Here is a 19,407-nt window from a genome sequence, read left to right as displayed (position 1 = left end):
AACTTGCTTTCTTTTAAAAAATAAATCAGATTACAATGGGAACAATTGCCTGTCTGCCTTTCTCTGTATTTGTGTATTGCTATCTATTTCTCACTGGTGTACATGATTAGCATCGACTATTTCTGTCAGATGCAGATAATCAGTTCCCTTCAAATTTCAATTTTTATAAAATTTAAAGTAATGTTAAATAAAGAAAGCACTCTCATTTTCTAAACCTCTTCTCTCTCAATAACCATATTTTCCTCTCACTTTGTAAAGTTTATACAATACAAAATAAAAGTTCCAACAGGTGGGTAATCAGAACACACTCATTTTTTCTCACTTTTGCACACGCAGCCTCTCTTTAAAAAAAAAACATGATATAAGTTTTACCTCAGTAAAGCTTTTGGAATTTGCCCTATTGTTTTTCAATTTTTTTTTGAAGAAAAGCTGCGGGCAGAAAGTGCTAGGAGCTCAAGGAAAATATCCCATCAGTAGAAATCACTACAAATGGTCCTGATGTATTCTGGGGAAATAGATGCATGTTAAGAATCATTAGTCTGGGCAAAAATATCAAATCCAATCCAACGCTTTTGGGAGCTGAAGCCTTCAAATAAAAACGTTAATAAAAGAAATAAAAAACTCAATGGATAACTGTAATCAAGTTATTGTAAAAAGTATAACTTTTTGGTATATTTTTGTTTAAACCCTTATCTCATTACATTTTAATTACTGAGAAAAAAATGGTGACTGAAAATTGTTTTCAGGAAGCATTTTGAGTAACATGGGAATCTGGTGGCCAGATTGCACAATGTCACGGTGATATACTTTGTGACTAGAAAATGTGTGTTACAGTGTGCAATCTTGAAAATATCTACCATAGCACCACCTGCAGGAGTAACAGGTACTTATAATAGGTTTTCAATCAAATGCATGCCTCATGTACCAAATTTATTGGCCCAGAAATTCGGGTCGGGGGCTTCCCGCGGGTGCAAGCCCCCGACCTGCACTTAGCTAGCGCGCCGGCCGTTGTGCTGTGGGCCCCCGTGGAATTCCGATCCGGGGCCTGGTCCAGCTGCCGGCGCGCAGTGCTTGCATATCCCAGGGGCGCAGCTAGTTCGATGAGTCCCCTGGGATCACGTGGGCCATGGGGAGCCAATCGGAGCAGGGAATGCTCCATTCATAAGTCTGACAGGAAGTGCTGTCAAGACTTATAAATACTACGGCCCCAAAACAACACTGAATCTTCAAATAATTTGTTTTAAATCACATTTTTTAAATAAACTATAAATTACATGAAATAACTATTTTAAACAATAATTTAAATTTTTGAAAAAAATAATTTTATTTTCTAACGGGGTTAAAAATAAACTTACCTTGCTTTAAAGTATTTAAAAATAATAAACCTGTGAAAAAAATGTTTTAATTTTAATTAATTCACCACTTACCTTGTAAAAAGCAGGCCTTACGCCTGCTTTTTATATTTTTAACTTCTGCAGGCTTACGTTCCCGGGAAAACCTGTAAAAAAAAGCCTAAGTTCGATGCGCACGCGCAGCCTCTCCCGCGCACGCGTTCGACCTCTTAACTCCTCCTTTCAGGGGAACGGAAGTGCCGATTTCCCGCGCATGCGCAGTGCATGCAGGAAACCGGCACTTCCATTGGGCGATAGCAAAATACTGCAGATGTTGGAAATCCGAAATAACAACAGAAAATGCTGGAAAAACTCAGCAAGTCAGGCCTACGGGTGAGTACCCCGTGCTTACTCACCCGTGGAGACCCGAATTTCTGGGCCAATATATACTATTTCATCTCCTTTGATGTTGCACATCAAGACCAAGTGCAATTTTCTGCTCAAGCAAGATGAGGGTTTGGGATAATTGGGCCAAAGCCATTGAGGGAGGTAGGGTGAGTGAGGGGGAAGATAAATAGATGGAGAGACGAAGGACGGGAGGAAAAGGGACAGAGGAAGCGGAGCGGCAAGGGAAGTGGCTAAATCTATGCGGCTCCCAGACCCAGGAATTCCTAACTGCAGTATAGTATCCCCTCCATCACGAGATTGTATTCAGTGGGGAGGGGGAAGTTGATGCAACTCTGACCTTAAGGTTGCCATTCAAAGTTTTGATCAGTGGTGGGTGGGAAAGAAATTGTGACAATGGATAAATTAATTGTTGGTATGTTCCCATACAGCCAGTTCGGGTCATTCATTAGGTGCAGAAATATTACATTCTTAGGCTAGGGAGAATTATAGAAAGAAAAAGATTTGCATTTATATAGCGCCTTTCACGACCTCAGGATGTCCTGAAGTGCTTGGAGATTTTCTTTCATTTTGACTAAATGATTCCAGTAATTTAGGTAGGCTTTAACCATCAGTGAATGTTTAATCCCTTTAAAAATGTACTGGTGCAATAAGACTGCTACAATCAGCTGGTTCACTCTGCAACAAGCAAAGTGAGATACACTTGGCACTAAAAACTCCCATTGCATTGCCACCTGGAGGCATAACCGGTACTACAGGCTGTACAATGGCTTCGGCCAAGGGGACCATGACATTGTTCAAATGAGTATTAAATGTGATATAGATTATCCTATTGCAGAATGTTCCTTCATGTTAAGTTCTATGTCCAGCGTACCTTTGACCACGTTCATACCATATTGATCCTAGTCAAATTGAATATTTGATCAATTGTTTTCATCCGATGCTTGTTTAAAGCTTCACTGCACCAAATTTAAATTTACTGCTGCAATGTTTTCCAGCCTCTTCCTTCCAGTGTCAATGTAAGGTGTTGCAGTCCCAGATAGGGATTTGCACTTAGGATCCCCCAGATGGGAAGTTTGGCTATTTTTGTCTGGGTTCTAAGTGAGAGAGAAAACTGACTGGTATGCATTTTGGAAGGAAAAATGAGGAGGCAATATAAATTAAATGGCACAATTTTAAAAGGGGGTGCAGGAACAAAGAGACCCGAGGGTGTACGTACACAAATCTTTGAAGGTGGCAGGACAAGTTGAGAAGACTGTTAAAAAATACAGGATCCTGTACTTTGTAATGAGGCAGAGAGTACAAACAAGAACGTTATCCTAAACCTTTATAAATCACTGGTTAGGCTTCAGCTGGAGTATTGTGTCCAATTTTGGGCACCACATTAGGAAGGATGTCAAAGCCTTAGAGAGGGTGCAGAGGAGATTTACTAGAATGGTACCAGGGATGTGGGACTTCAGTTATGTGGAGAGACTCAAGAAGCTGGGATTGTTCTCCTTAGAGCAGAGAAGGTTAAGGGATGATTTAATAGAGGTGTTCAAAATTATGAAGGGCTTTGATTTAAGATAATTGGCAAAAAATCCAGGGGGGGGGGGGGGGGGGAAGGGAAATATTTATATGCAGACATGTTATGATCTGGGATGTACAGCCAGAAAGGCTGGTGGAATCAGATTCAACAGTAACTTTCAAAAGGGAATTGGATAAATACTTGAAAAGGAGAAATTTGTAGGCCTATGGGGTAAAAGCAGGGGAGTGGGACAAACCGAATAGCTCTTTCAGAGTCGGCACAGGCACAATGCCATGGAATAACAAAAATGCCATCCATTCTGATGCTACCAACTAGTAAGAACATCATCGATGCAGGCAGGGAGATGGGGGAAGGGAGCCGACTTGAGAATAAAATAAAGAAACAACAGGCCACCACAAATAAGTGTTGGAGTAAACCAACTTTTGTTATTGGATTTTAGAACAAGGAACTAAGGAAGATATATATTTAAGTTTTTAAGGAAAAAGATCACTTAATGTTCATTTTATTCTCTTTGTATCAGTTTTGTTTAAGCGGAGTATTTGTATATTACAGCAGCTCATTATATTATTTTGATTTGTTGTATAAATATTATGGAAATATTTGCAGTTAATGTATAAAGTCACTGAATGTAGTAATACTATTTGAAATGTCAACCAGTATCAGTCTTAACTTGTACATACTGTATTTGTGTGTATTGTCATTTACTGTTAACCACTTGGTAATTTAGATTTGAATATAAAATTTATAAACAAATTTGCGCCATTTTATACTGTAACATGTTTGAGTTTAAGCTCATGTCATGGCATAAGCAATCATTTCTATTAACCAACAATTGGATTGGTTACAGCTGTAAAGAGAAAAAAATTCATTGACAGAAAAAAATGCAATTGACACGTTAAATTTAATTTAAATCTATCTTCTTTAAAAACCTAGAGTGGTTGAAAGACTGGTCTCCAATCATGGGAGAACAACTTCTGACAATGAAGCAGATGGAGTGGGGTACAAATCGCAATCAAAATCAGAGGAATAAAAAGTGTGGGTGGAAACTACAACTGGAGATTTCTCAGATAGGTTGGGGAAAGATTTGAAAATGAGCAAATTGGGGAGTGAGTGGAGCTGCATGAAGAAGGAGATGTGATGTGTATGAGGGGGGGGGGGCAGTTATATGCTGGAAAAGACTCCGGTCACAGATTTCTAGATTAATTGGAGTTTATGAAGGGCGTCGCCAGCCAAGACAATGAGGAAGGTGTTGAGAACTTGATCCTCGAGATAATGGTTTGGATGAGGGTTTTAACAGCAGGAGGGTGAGCTTAGGGCATAAATATTATCACCTTATCATCTCTTTCGCAGGTGAACTTCTTCGAAGGTGGACTGAGCAAACATTTGGTCAAAGACAAATTGTTAAGTTTCTTTATTTCACAGTAAGGTGAACCTACCAGAAGGCAGTTCTGACCAGATGCACTTAATTAAAACCATACAACGTATTTTCAAATAATAAAAAATAAAGAACATGCTACACTTGCCAACATCAGTGGGTCATCTTGCTTGACTTAAACACAGTGGCTTCGAACTATTCTCCAGCATTTCTAATTTATTTGCTTCAGCAAAAGCCATTGGAGCTTTCCCCTCAATGGACATGACCAACCTTGCAGCCTTCCGGTTTCAAAAATTATCTCTCTGCCAGGATGTGTTCCAGCCTTCACCTTATGTCTCTTTGTCCACAGCCAAAAAAAAATTAAAGACTTCAGAATACAGTACCATAGGTGTGAGGTGTTTTTTTGATAGCCTCAACAGGCTAACAGATTACTTATTTATAGCCTATGAGGAAACAACATCATAGTGAGCTCATTAGCATCTTAACTACATATGGCCTCAGCCTTTTTTTTAAATCTTTAGCTTGTCTGGATACACGTTTTTGTTAAAACACAATATTTAAATGTAACTTTATTCCTAAAGCCTATCTGTGGAACTTCAATCAGTTACAAAGACAAGACATACTTTTATGCATACAAAAGCAAAATACTGCGGACGCTGGAAATCTGAAATAAAAACAGAAAATGCTGGAAATACTCAGCAGGTCAGGCAGCATCTGTGGAGAGAGAAACAGAGTTAACGTTTCAGGTCGATGACCCTTCGTCAGAACTGGATAAAGTTGGAGATGGAACAGGTTTTTAAGCGAGTGCAGGGGCAGGGAAAGTGGGGAGGGGAGGAAAGAACAAAAGGGAAGGTCTGTGATAGGATGGAAGGCAGGAGAGATTAAGAGACAAAAGGGATGACAGTGCAAGGCAAAAGGAGATGGTAATAGGACAAGTTAAGAAACAAAAGACTCTAGATGAAGTGTAAATGGCACTGGCAGATTATTGACAGCTGCCATGTGAGAGAAAAAAAGATAACAAACGATGGGGCCGAGGTTATGATCTGAAATTGTTGAACTCTATGTTGAGTCCAGAAGGCTGTAAAGTGCCCAATCGAAAGATGAGGAGCTGTTCCTCGAGCTTACATTGAGCTTCATTGGAACAGTGCAAGAGGCCGAGGACGGAGAGATCAGAGTGGGAGTGGGGCGTTGAATTAAAGTGTCAGGCGACCGGAAGCTCGGGGTCACCCTTACGGACTGAACAGCGGTGTTCCACAAAGCAGTCACCCAATCTGCATTTGGTCTCTGCAATGTAGAGGAGATCGCATCGTGAGCAGCAAATACAGTATACTAAATTGCAAGAAGTACAAGTAAATCGCTGTTTCACCTGGAAGGAGTGTTTGGGGCCCTGGACAGTGGGACGGGAGGAGGTAAAGGGGCATGTGTTGCATCTCCTGCGCTTGCACGTGAAGGTGCCGGGCGAAGGGGAATTGGGGGTGATAGAGGAGTGCACCAGGGTGTTGCGGAGGGAGCAGTCCCTTAGGAAGGCTGAAAGGGGAGGTGAGGGGAAGATGTGTTTGGTGGTGGGATCATGCTGGAGGTGGCAGAAATGGCAGAGAATGATTCGTTGAATGCGGAGGCTGGTGGGGTGAAAGGTGAGGATAAGGGGAACCCTATCATGGTTCCAGGAGGGAGGGGAAGGGGTGAGAGCAAAAAAGTGTGGGGAATAGAACGGACATGGTCAAGGGCCGTGTCAAGCACAGTAGAGGGTAATTCTCGATTGAGGGAAAAAGGAAGACATGTAGGAAGCACTAGTATGGAAGGTGGCATCGTCAGAGCAGATGTGGCGGAGACAAAAACTGGGAGAATGGAATAGAGTCCTTACAGGAAGCGGGGTGGGAGGAAGTGTAGTTCAGGTAGCTGTGGGAGTCAGTGGGCTTATAGTGAATGTTTGTCAATAGCCTATACCCAGAGATGGAGACAAAAGTTGAGAAAGGGAAGGGAAGAGTTTCGGAGATGAACCATGTGGAGGTGGGGGAAGGGTGGAAATTGGAAGCAAAGTGAATGAAATTTTCTAGTTCAGGGCGAGAGCAGGAAACGGCACCGATAGTCATCAATGTACCGGAAAAAGAGGTGAGGGAGGGGACCAGAGTAGGACTGGAACAAAGAATGTTCCACATGCTTTTATGCATGTTTAAAATGCCCCAGAAATCCTCTAAGGACTAAAATTGCAGATTTGTAATTAAAGCAGGATTTAAAATTTAAACACAGCCTCGCAATTTATTGAATTGAAGAAAAATTAACAAAGTTGCTATAAACATGAAGAAAAATCAAATGTGATATCATATCTTCAATTACTAAAGTAAGCAGAATTTCTTTGAAAATAGAAAAAAAGTTCCAAAAGATTCATCCCCCAATTTGCATTCATTTAACGCATAACAGACAACATCTGCCGATGTCAAAGTTTGCAAAAGCAAGAATTGTTCATTAGCACAAGCTTCCCGTGTAGCAATGGACAGCATTCAAAGCTTGTGTTATGAGGTTTTCCTGTTCTTCAATGTACAATAAATCTGTAACTCAAAGTGATTATTACTTATTCAAAATGTTATTATACAGGTTTTAGAAAAAGCGCATTTGTTTAGCTATGCAGATTTCTTTTGAAAAAGTAAAAGCAATAGTCATGCATGAAAAACCTGTCCTTTGTGCTTTTGCACAGAATTAAAAAGGAAAAAATATATATGCAGTACCACTGTACAATGAAGCAGACCGTTCTCTGAAAGTGTGGCTGGTGGCCCCCAATGGCATCCTCAATGAGAAAGGAGAAAATTTCCATGGAACTTGGTCTCCACTAATCACAAACGTCTACTGGGTGTGCCATGGATGACTTTCAATTTCCAAACAGCTACCCTCACCAACAACTGCGAGGAGCTCATGGACTTCTTTTGTGACTTAAGATTGTGACCATCTGTGGAGCTGCCTCTGCCACTTCCCTCTCTTCCCCTAGCCCACCAGGCCAAACTTCCTCTAAGGCTCCCCCGTCCTAACCCTGAACTCGCATCTTTCTCTAGTTTCTCTCCTCATGCCCTCCCGAGCTCATCTTGTCCATGAGATCTACCTCCTGCTCCCTCAATCCTATTCCCACTAAACTGCTGACCACCCACTTCCTGGCCCCCACGTTAGCTGATATTGTTAACAGTTCTCTCTCCTCAGGTATTGTCCCCCTCCACTTCAAATCTGCCATCATCACCCCTCTCCGTAAAAAGCACTCTTAATCCCTGTCCTTGCAAACTACCATCCCATCTCCAACCTCCCTTTCCTCTCCAAAGTTCTTGAAAGTGCTGTCGCCTCAGATACGTGCCCATCTTTCCCAGAACGCCATGTTTGAATCCCTCCAACCAAGTTTCCACCCTGCCACAGTACCAAAATGAGTCTCATCAAAGTCACAAATTACATCCTATGTGACTGTGGTAAACTATCCCACCTCGTCCTTCTCGAGCCATCTACAGCCTTTGACATGGTTGACCACACCATCCTCCTCGAACACCTGTCCTCAGTCATCCAGCTGGGTGGGACTGCACTTGCCTCGTTCCATTCTTAACTACCCAGTCATAGCCAGAGAATCACCTGCAATGGCTTCTCAGTTACATCTGGAGTCCCCAAGAATCTATCTTTGGCCCCCCTCCTATTTCTCATCTACATACTGCCCCTCACCAACATCATCCAAAAATAGGTCAGGTTCCACATGTATGCTGACAACACCCAGCTCTACTTCACCAACACCTTTCTCGACCGCTCCACTGTCTGATTTGTTAGGCTGCTTGTGTGACATGCAGTACTGCATAAGCAGAAATTTCTTCCAACAAAATATTGGGAAGACCAAAGCCCGCCACAAATTCCGTTCACTAGGCACCAACTCCATCCCTCTTCCTGGCAACTGTCTGATGCTGAACCAAACCATTCGCAACCTTGGTGCTGTATTTGACCCCAAGATAAGCTTCCGACCACCAATGTTCCCTCGTTTTTTGGGCCGCGTGGCCCATTCAAAATTTCGCGCCTGTGCAGATTTTCCATTTAAAAGCCAGAGCGCTGCACAGCTGTGCTGCTTAAAGGAACACTGCCAACCACACATCCATGCCATCGCCAACACCATATACTTCCACCTCTGTAGCAACACCCAACTCCACCCCTGCCTCAGCTCATCTGCTGCCGAAACCCTCATCCATGCCTTTGTTGCATCTAGACTTGACTATTCCAATGCTCTGCTGGCCGACCTCCCACCTTCCCTAAACTTGAGCTCATCCAAAACGCTGCTGGCCGTATCCTAACTTGCACCATGTCCACTCACCTATCGCCCCTGTGCTTGCTGACCTACATAGGTTCCTGATCCGGCAATGCCTCAATTTTAAAATTCTCATCCTTGTTTTCAATTCCCTCAATGGCCTTGCCCCTCCCTATCTCTGTAACCTCCTCCAGCCCTACAACCTGCCGAGATCTCTGCGCTCCTCCAATTCTGGCTCTTCCACATCCCCTATTTTAATCGCTCCATTGGCGGCCGTGCCTTCAGCTGCCTAGGCCCTAAACTCTGGTACTCCCTCCCTAAACCTCTCTTTCTCCTCCTTTAAGACTCTCCTTAAAACCTACCTCTTTAACCAAGCTATTGGTTAGGTCTCCTTACGTGGCTCGGTGTCAAATTTTGTTTGCCAACGCTCCAGTGAAGTGCCATGGGACGTTTTACTACATTAAAGGTGCTATATAAATGCAAATTGTTGTTGAGTGTTCCAGAGCAAATACTGTGAGGTATGATTCCCTCTGATAGAGCAAAATCTTAAGCATAAAGAACAAGTCTACAATTTCACCAAGTCCAGTGCATAGAAACACCTTTGCCAGTGCAGCCATTAAGACCAAATACATTCTTGACAAGTGACTACTTATATAGTTAGTTATAATACTATAACACAAAGATGTTATTCAAGTCTTTGATTTAAAGGGAAGGAAACATGAATATTAAATACATTTACAAGAATCCAACTCCCACAGTTCCAAATATTTATTCTTATTTAGGTTTTAGTTTAATACATGGATATGCATGACAGGCTAGTGTATGCACTGACATTTTGATCATGTGTCTGCCTGCTTCCTTGTGCAGACTTCTTTTGATCCTCTTTTGTTTTGTATCCGACAATTGTAAAGCATCCAAATATGATGTTGAATGGCAACATAGACTTAAAGTCTTAGGGAAGGCGTGTTATAATATTGTGCAACATTCCTTTGCTGGTTAAGTACTTTCACCTGCCTTCTTTGGGCAATGAACAGTCTTTGTTTTTTGGTACATTTGACACAAGAATACAAACAGTGCTAATCTTCAACACTTATAAATAAATGTTCACAAATGTAAATACTAAACAAAATAGTGTAAACAACCATTTCCTACAATGCAAGTAATCCTTAAAAATAACATTGATAAAATACCAACAGTCCCAAGACTAGTTGTGAAGTGTGAAATTCCAATATACTCTTTTGACTACAGTCCCATAGTAAATATTTCCAAAGCCAATTAACTGAACACCAACTAGGCAAAATAAAATGTTGTAAACATTATGGAATCAAGATTATTACACCCGTGGACTGACAAGCCACCATAAAACGGGATGCTCTCATTTTTGCCTGCTAATTGAGAGCAGCAGGCAGCATAATGTACTGCTGCCTACTAGTGTTACACAACACATGGTACAGCCTGTGCAAAACGGACCAGAATAGGCTCATTTTAGTTTTAAAATGGTGACTAAATGTTTAACAAATATTGACTGCAGAGTTTGGGCTATAAAATGCACAATGTTTATTCAGATGATAAAAGTGACAGACTGCACAATCTTGCTCAGCAGAATGAAAGTGATAGCTATTTTAGGACTAGAGCTCTGTACTGCAGTCAATATATGTCAAATGTGTAATCGTTCTTAATTCTTGATTTTGAAAAGTATATTCTTAACAAAATATTTAAGAAAATTGAGAGCGTTTGATAATCAACAAAGTAGAAAAGGTCAGTATTTAGCAGCCCCCTACTTTTGAATACACACACAGATTTTGCAGTCTGAGTACACAAGCATAGACAGACAGACAACTTGGCTTAAAATGTTCATGTTTAAAACGGCATACACTTAATTGTAAGGTCACTTAGGCCCAAAGCAAAATATATGACAACCAGCTATGGGTCAGAAAGACCAAACCTGTTGTAGAACAAATGTCACTCAGTGACAAATTTATTTTTTAGTAACAATCCAGTGAATAGTTCCTGAGCAAATAGGGAGAACAATGGTTGTAAATTAAAAAGACCTAGTCACTTCTCCGGGTACAGTTCTCATTAGTAGGTGTACCCAGCCCAAGGCCAGTCACCCAAACTGATAGTTGCTTTAACATTCCATTTCAGTTATACTAAACCTATTATTTACAGGTTTCAGTGAAATTCCTCCCAACTATTTAAAATTAACTTGTGATGTTGCCCCATTAACTTCAGTGTGATAAATACAATTTCACAGATTGCTGGCATCCTGCGAATGTAAAACAAATAACCGATTTAACAAAATTGCACAGGCAAAGAAAGATAAAAACCTTTAGAAAAATATCATTTCACAATGATCAGAACTGACATCAACAGTTTCTAAGTGAATGCAGTGAATAAAAGGAGCTTGGTTAAATACTCGTTAAAAACACAGGACTGTAACTGAGCAATAGCACGTACTTTTACTTGGATTTGACAGCATAAGTAGTTTATGGGGTGGATTCACTATTCACAGATACCAAGTCCTCCTTCAAAGACAACAGGAAAAGAAAATTCAATTCAGCGAGCTGGATTGACCACGCTGAAATTGTGTGGTAGAAAATGGATCGGATTATTAAACTACATTCAGGTTAGTAAAACCCATCTGTGGCTCAACATGCTGTGCCACAGCGTGCTGGGCAGCAAGTCTACGCTTGCAATTCCCATGTAGCTTGGCCGAGATCAAGAACTCACATGGTGCGAAGAAAGCACCCAGTAGTAGCCAGATGCTTTCCAAACAGAAGTGCAACGGGAAGGAAGAGAAAGGGAGTAAACAAAATGTTGTCCTGGGCCACCAGGAGCTGGTCACTCAGAACGATGCATGGCACAGGGAGTACTAAACTGGCTATGTACATAAAATGGATTACATTTTAGTTTCTTACCTAATGTATAAATGCTTTCTTGAAACAGTGCTGCTATTTAAACATGACAACTATACTTTAAACATGGGCATATTTCAACAGTACCGATTCAAACAGGGAGATGTGGGGCAGGCAAGTAGTGAACTGGATCACCCGTGATTAAGAATGGCCCCGACACCACTGTATGAAATTACTGTGTGATCAGAACACTTCAATTAAATAACTGCAGTTAAGGAAGAAGGAAAATAGAGTCAGTATCATTAAGTATATTTTCATTATGCACCTTTTCATTAATAGTCAATTCTCACTTTCATTACTACTTTTATTAAAAAGTCGAAAGTGATCATAATTAACTTTTTTTTGTTGCCAAGGATAATCTGTACTTTTTAAAAAATGCTATTCACTTCTTCTCCTGGGACTACCTCCTGCCATTCAAGACTGAGCAGGCAGCTAAGCTGCCCCCAGACTTCTGACAATGTTACTTTGAAGCTGCTTGTTCCGGAGGGACCCATGGCAATTCTCCGCGCGGAGAAGCATCTGGTTTCAGCACAGTTGCTATCAGGAGCCCTGCGTGCAGAGGATCCCGAGCACAAATTTATGTCCTACCACTCTACTCCGTAGCACACCATGCCCAATTCCAATGTCCGCCATCGCCATACGGCCCAACCATAATCAAATTAAACAGGCTTATCCCCGCCTCCCAATCCTTCTCCACTTTATTTCTGTAGGTTAACACGTAACTTTTGTGGATTTAATTTGAACTATGTGCTAATGACATTATTAACTCGGGTTACTTGAACGTTGAAGTGTGATCGGTACATCATCTCCCTCCCACTATAAGACACAACTTCTTCAAAGTTCGTCTCCCTTTGGAAGGGAAGTAAACAGAAACAGTAGTCACATTAAAACAGAAATTGCGAAAAGGAATCAAATGGTTTGATTTTTAAGAATGGGCCTTGAAGGCAAGATTCTCTCTTTGGATATACTCCAAGGATTTAGGTCTCATAGCCTCAATATTGCCATGAAACAAAGCTGTATTCGCGAGAGCGATACAGCACGTGAAAATAAAAGTCCCCGAAAGAATGTTAAGAAGAAAACAAAAAGTTATAGAAACAGTAACATGTAAGGCATTGACGTAAACTAGTCCAAAAACATTGGTTTGAATTATGCAGAATAGAAAAATATATAAATAACCATAAACATTCCACCAATAGTTCTATTGTTTAAACCCCTTTACTGGAAAGTGACTTTGAAATCCTTCCAGCATGCTGCGAACCAATATTAAGTTATTGGCTCTGGTTCAACTACATGGGTTTCGGAGTTCTTTCCAGGAGTTGATCATTTGGTGCACTTGTTGAATTGGACCGTATTTAAAGTGCCTTGGTGCTAGTGGAAGGGACGGTGTGGGAAGACGGTTTCTGAGGGTAACGGTCATAGTAGTAAGCTTGAAAGAGAATAGTAATATCGACGCACACTTGCAGCAATCCACATATCCAGAACTGGAAAGGAGCCTGGTTCAGGATGAAGTAAGCAGTCTTGAAAGTGTCACCACTCGCCCACATCAACACCATTGTGATACTTTTTGGGGAGGAAAAATGGAAAAATTAATTAAGCTTTACTTAGAGCAGAGCAATATAACACTGCAGTTACATTACAGTAATAGATAGATAAAATCAATGTTCCCCTAATTTTTTTTTTGGGTGCGCGGCCTCTTTAACGGGCTGGATGGCCCTTTCACAGTAACTTAACATTGGAAAAGCCGGTCCCGGGCTGTACGGGACCGGCAAGCAGTGCAGCTTAGAGGGAACGTTGTATAGAACTTGCCTCACTTAGCCTCCACACTAGCGGGTTGAAGTTCTGCAAAACTCCTGTTGTCATTAGTCTCCACCAACCATTTGCATTGCTGCAGAACTCTACAAGCGTGGATTCAAATGCATGCACTTTACCATCCCCCTAATCTGATCAGCATTGACCAATCAAGGACAACTCATAATGCAGTTGGCTCTATTAAAATTGTATTAAAAGGCAGCCTGCAATACCACCAAAGGTGTGTTGTTTAATAAATGAAAAGTAGGCTTTGCCTTGCTGCCACCTAAAGGAACTGAAATCATGCAAGACTACCCCCTGTAGGTAGCACCAGCCACCACAAATGCTGGTGCAGCAGTCGTGTCAAAGGTTTGAGTATGAAGAGAGCTTGAGATGCACTAAGTTCCAGTTGTTATGTAGGTCACTTCTCCTAGTATAGAGAATCATTTTTATTCCCTATCCTTTTCAACTCCTTCATGTTTCATCATGGGAGTACTATCACTACAAGGACTGTAGTGGCTTACCGCCACCTCCTCAGGGCAACTAGGTAATAAATGTGGCCTTGCCAGCGACACACGCATCCAGAGAATTTTTTTTTTTTTTTCCATTCGCTAAGGATCATGCAGGTGCTACTGGCTGAACCAATAGATGTAGCAAATACAGGTTTCAAAAGTTGTTAAAGCAGAATTACTCTATCAAAACCCCTCATAATTATGAACACCTCTATTAATTCTCTGCACAATCTTCTCTGCTCTAATGAGAACAATCACAACTTTTCTAGTCTTTCCACATTAACTGAAGTCACTCATTCTTGGTATCATCTTGGTTTATATTTTCTCTCCTTATTTAACATCCTAAAATGCATCACTTTACACTTCTCTACATTAAATTTAATCTGCCATGTTTCTGCCCATTTCACCAGTCTAAGTCCTCCTGAAGATTGTCACTGTCCTCACGGTTTAGAAATTTCCAAGTTTTGGCTCATCTACAAACTTTAAAATTGTGCCCCCTATACTCAAGTTCAGGTCCAGGTCATTAATATACATCAAAAAGAGCAGTGGTCCGAATTCCGACCCCTGGGGGTCACCACAGGCCCTCCCGTCTGAAAAATAACTTCACCACTACTCTGCTTTTACTTCCAGTTCCCCCTCACAACTAGGGCGTCTAGTACAATCCCACTAATGTAACAACCCCTTTTAATCTTTAGAACAATCTTTAGCCTTATCTGTGTTGAGTGCTATTCAGATTCAAAGAATGATTTAAAGTGGGGCGTTCGATCTCTCAAACTCACAAGGGCCGACTGAAAGATTTTAGACCTTTAAAGCAAAGAAAAAGGATGGGCTAGAAACCCTGGATTACTCAAATAGCATTAAAAAGAATTAACTCCTCAGTCTCCTGAAGCAGAATTTGGCCATTCTGAATTGAGTTGCATTACCAAGTGTCCACTCCTCTACATATTGAGTCTCCTATTACTAGTGCATCCCTAACTACATTTCTAATTACCCCTCTCTCTCTCGAGCCATATTTCTACCTATGTGCGGTACTTTACACTCGTCTACATTTCATCTGCCATTCTTCGGCTCGCTCACATATTTTGTCTGAATCATTCCGTAATTTCTGAGCTGCCTCCTCAGATTCTACTGTCCCTCCCAGTTTAGTATGAACTGCAAATCTGATGACTGCTCATTGAGTTATAGAATCATTGAATGGCTGCCTTCCGTGCTGTAACCATTCAGCCCATGCCGGCTCTCTGCAAGAGTACTTCAGCTAGTCCCACTCCCCCGCCCTTTACCCGTAGCCCTGCAAATTTTTTCTTTCACTTATCCAATTCCCTTTTGAAAGCCATGATCGAGTCTGCCTCCACCACACTTTCAGGCATTGCATTCCTGATCTTAACCACTCGCCGAGTAATAACATTTTTCCTCATGTCGCTTTTGGTTTTTCTGCCAATCACCTTAAATCTGTGTCCTCTGGTTCTCGACCCTTCTGCCAATGGGAACAGTTTCTCTCTACCTACTCTGTCCAGACCCCTTATGATTTTGAACACACCTCGATCAAATCTCCTCGGCTCTAAGGAGAACAACCCCAGCTTCTCCAGTCTATCCATGTAACTGAAGTCCCTCATCCCTGGAATCATTCTCGTAAATCTTTTCTGCACCCTCTCGAAGGCCTTCACATCCTTCCAAAGTGCGGTGCCCAGAATTGGACACAATACTCCAGTTGGGGCCGAACCAATGTTTTATATAGGTTCATCATAATTTCCACACTTCTATACTCTATACCTCTATTCATAAAGCCCAGGATCCCATAGGCTTTTTTAAAACCGCTTTCTCAACCTGCCCTGCCACCTTCAACGATTTGCACACATATACCCCTAGGTCTCTCTGTTCATGCACCCCCTTTAGGATTGTACCCTTTAGTTTATATTTCATCTCTTCATTCTTCCTACCAAAATGTATCACTTCGCACTTTTCTGCGTTAAATTTCATCTGCCACATGTCCGCCCATTCCACTGGCCTTTCTATGTCATCTTGAAGTCTATCACTATCCTCCTCACTGTTCACTATATTTCCAAGTTTTGTGTCATCTGCAAATTTTGAAATTGTGCCCTGTACACCCACATCCAAGTCATTAATATAGATCAAAAAAACCAGTGGACCTAGAACCGACCCCTGGGGAACACCACTGTATACCTTGCTGCCACTGTCCCTTTTATTCCATGGGCTTCAACTTTGCTGGCAAGCTTATTATGTGTCACTTTGTTGAATGCCTTTTGGAAATCCATGTACACCACGTCAACCGCATTGCCCTCATCAACCCTCTCTGTTACCTCATCAAAAAACTTGATCAAGTTGGTTAAACACGATTTGCCTTTAACAAATCCGTGCTGGCTTTCCTTAATTATTCCACACTTGTCCAAGCGACTGTTAATTTTGACCCTGATTATTGTTTCTAAAAGCTTCCCCACTACCGAGGTTAAACTGACTGGCCTGTAGTTGCTGGGTTTATCTTTACACCCTTTTTTGAACAAGGGTGTAACATTTGCAATTCTCCAATCCTCTGGCACCACCCTGTTTCTAAGGAGGATTGGAAGATTATGGCCAGTACCTCCGCGATTTCTTCCTTCACTTCCCTCAGCATCCTAGGATGCACCCCATCCGGTCCTGGTGACTTATCTACTTTAAGTACAGCCAGCCTTTCTAGTACCTCCTCTTTATCAATTTTTATCCCATCCAGTATCGCCTCTACCTCATCCTTCTGGCAGCATCTTTCTCCTTGGTGAAGACAGATGCAAAGTACTCATTTAGCACCTCAGCCATACCCTCTGCCTCCATGCTTCGTCCTCCTTTTTGGTCCCTAATCGGCCCCACCCCTGCTCTTACTACCTGTTGACTATTTATATGCCTATAGAACACTTTTGGATTACCTTTTATGTTAGCTGCCATTCTATTCTCATACCCTCTCTTTGTCCCTCTTATTTTCCTTTTCACTTCTCCTCTGAACTTTCTATATTTAGCCTGATTCTGAGATGTATTCTCGATCTGACATCTGTCATACATGCTCTTTTTCTGCTTCATCTTGCTCTCTATCTCTTTCGTCATCCAGGGAGCTCTGACTTTAGTTGCCCTACCTTTCCCCCTAGTGGGGATGTACCTCGACTGCACCTGAACTATTTCCTCTTTAAAGGCAGCCCATTGTTCCATTACAGTTTTGCCTACCAATCTTTGACTCCAATTTACCCGGGCCAGATTTGTTCTCATCCCACTGAAATTGGCCGGCCTGCAATTAATTATTTTTACTCTAGATTGCTCCCTGTCATTTTCCACAGCTAATCTAAACCTTATGATACTATGATCACTGTTCCCTAAATGTTCACCTACTGACACTTGCTCCACTTGACCCACCTCATTCCCCAGAACCAGATCCAGCAATGCCTCCTTCCTTGTTGGGCCAGAAACATACTAATCAAGAGTTTCTGAACTCTACTCACTGATGTAAATTAGAAATAGTAGTGATCCTAACACGTAGGGCTGGATTTCACAAACCTCGGCGGGTCCCGACCCTGCTGCTGGCATGATTTTCCGTTGATTGGGCTCGTTAAGCTGCACCCAGCTCATTTCCCGGCCAATTAGAGGAAGCGGGTCTGGTGATTTCATTTGATGACGTGTCATCAGCCGGTTTCCTTAAAGGGACCATGGCCAACTTTATCTTGACATTTGTGCTGTCAGTGTTCTACAGCATTGAGGTGCTGCAAACACTGCACAGAGGTGCACCAGGCTCTTCATGATATGGAGGGAGTCACAGCACGCACGGAGGTCCTCTTCCCTTCCCATGGGCGGAAGAGACCTCCCTAGGAAACCAATGCAGCCTGGTTGCACATTGCAGAGGAGGGCACAAGCAGGGAATGTGGTCAGGAAGACCTGGGTGCAGTGCCGCAAATGTTTCAATGATCTCAGTAGATCACGAAATGTTAGTACAAAGCCACACTCAACCTCATCCTGCTCTGCCTCTCATCACATCCCCATCACTCTGCCTTCCTTACCCTGCACATCCTTACTCACATCAAATTACCTTGCACCGCCACCCATCCCTCTCTATCTACATTATCATATCCCCATCTCACTAGCAATCCCTCACACTCATCCTAGTGCAATCATACCAACTAACAACACACAAGCAATGTTCATGTAAAGTTTCTGTTTATGTAGTGTTAAACATTGAAACCTTTACTTTCAACACACTGCGTTCTTGGACAGATGTGTGCGCACCTTTGGAAGTGGCTTAGTGAGTTGCAGTGAACGGTGAGACATAACGGTACCCCCCGCAATGGTCATGAGTGTGAAAGGAATGACTTGGGCATTGCAGGGATGCTTTATGGTGCTGGTGTGGGGTGGTGCCAACCTGGCGCCTCATGTGGCAGCCAGGGTGTACAGCGTCAAGTGAAGTAAATCTTGCCATGGTGAGGCCATCCCAGGCAGCAATGTGCTCGGGTACTGATGCCCTTGTGTCCTGTGCAGCATCAGTTGATTGCGGAGAAGGTTGGTTTTGTTGTTGGTGCTGCTGGTGTGCCTGGTGTTGTGGCTGATTGTGGTGGGATTCTGAGGACCAAGGTGAGACAGTATAAAAAGACACCCATGCTGATGGAATAGATGGCAGGTGAAGTAGAGATGACAGAAGCGATCTGTCAACGTTGGGAGAGGTAATGAGGTCAGACTGGATGGAGACTTGTGTAAAGACTTGCAGCATCCTGAATCTGTAGTGGAAATGCAGTTTAGAGAAGCTAGTGGTTAAGGGAAAATATCACAATCAGCTGGGAGCTTTGACTTGACATCTGAAGCTGTCAACTCATCAGTTGATTCAATGGCCACTGACCTCCCGCCTCAGCTTCACAGACGAGGTCTAGGCACAATGGGAAACCGGTGGGCGACCTGTCAAATCCAAAAAGCTGGGGAAAAAAATTGATAAGTGGCTGTAAACAAGCCACTAAAGATTTTAATTGCCTCCCCTGCCGCTGTGTGTCGCGTCTACTCAGCACTGACAAACCCGACACTTGGCAAAGGCGCATGGCGGCGTGTTCAGAGGGGTTCCAACCTGCTAGGCGCTGACCCCCTGCAAAAATCCAGCCCTGAGCCTTTGGACACCCCACCCAGACATAACTCTTCTAACAGGTACTTGTTTTTTTATCCTTCTGCTCATTTTTTATCTATTACCAACACCCACAGTCTTGAGTTTAACTAATAGCCTTTGTGTAGAACTTTGCCAAATTCTTTTTGGATGTCATGATCTAATAGAATGGCAGAACAGGC

The 19,407-nt window shown here is 42.2% G+C and overlaps 1 protein-coding gene and 1 long non-coding RNA gene across 5 annotated transcripts in view; one reads left to right on the top strand and one right to left on the bottom strand.

The window, feature by feature from the left end:
* slc66a2 (solute carrier family 66 member 2) overlaps positions 1-19,407 on the bottom strand; it is a 90,223-nt gene that overhangs the window by 11,052 nt on the left and 59,764 nt on the right. For 3 of the 4 annotated variants that reach the window (XM_085993621.1, XM_085993620.1, XM_085993622.1), the window contains one exon: positions 4,661-13,372. In XM_085993621.1, coding sequence (XP_085849747.1) covers positions 13,165-13,372 — 208 coding nt within the window. In that variant the 3' untranslated portion in view covers positions 4,661-13,164. Of the gene's footprint in view, positions 1-4,660; positions 13,373-19,407 lie in introns of those variants that run through there. The other variant, XM_085993623.1, reaches the window with a different exon arrangement.
* Positions 1,412-4,792, top strand: LOC147115242 (uncharacterized). The gene is made up of 2 exons (XR_015079094.1): positions 1,412-1,724; positions 4,615-4,792. It is a non-coding gene; the product is annotated as an uncharacterized LOC147115242 (long non-coding RNA).

The sequence above is a fragment of the Somniosus microcephalus genome, chromosome 7 (assembly GCF_052327205.1).
Source record: "Somniosus microcephalus isolate GS21.2 chromosome 7, FLI_Smic_1.0, whole genome shotgun sequence".
NCBI lineage: Eukaryota > Metazoa > Chordata > Chondrichthyes > Squaliformes > Somniosidae > Somniosus > Somniosus microcephalus.
Note: the sequence above shows the minus strand (reverse complement) of the source record. Positions and strands in the feature narration are given on the sequence as shown.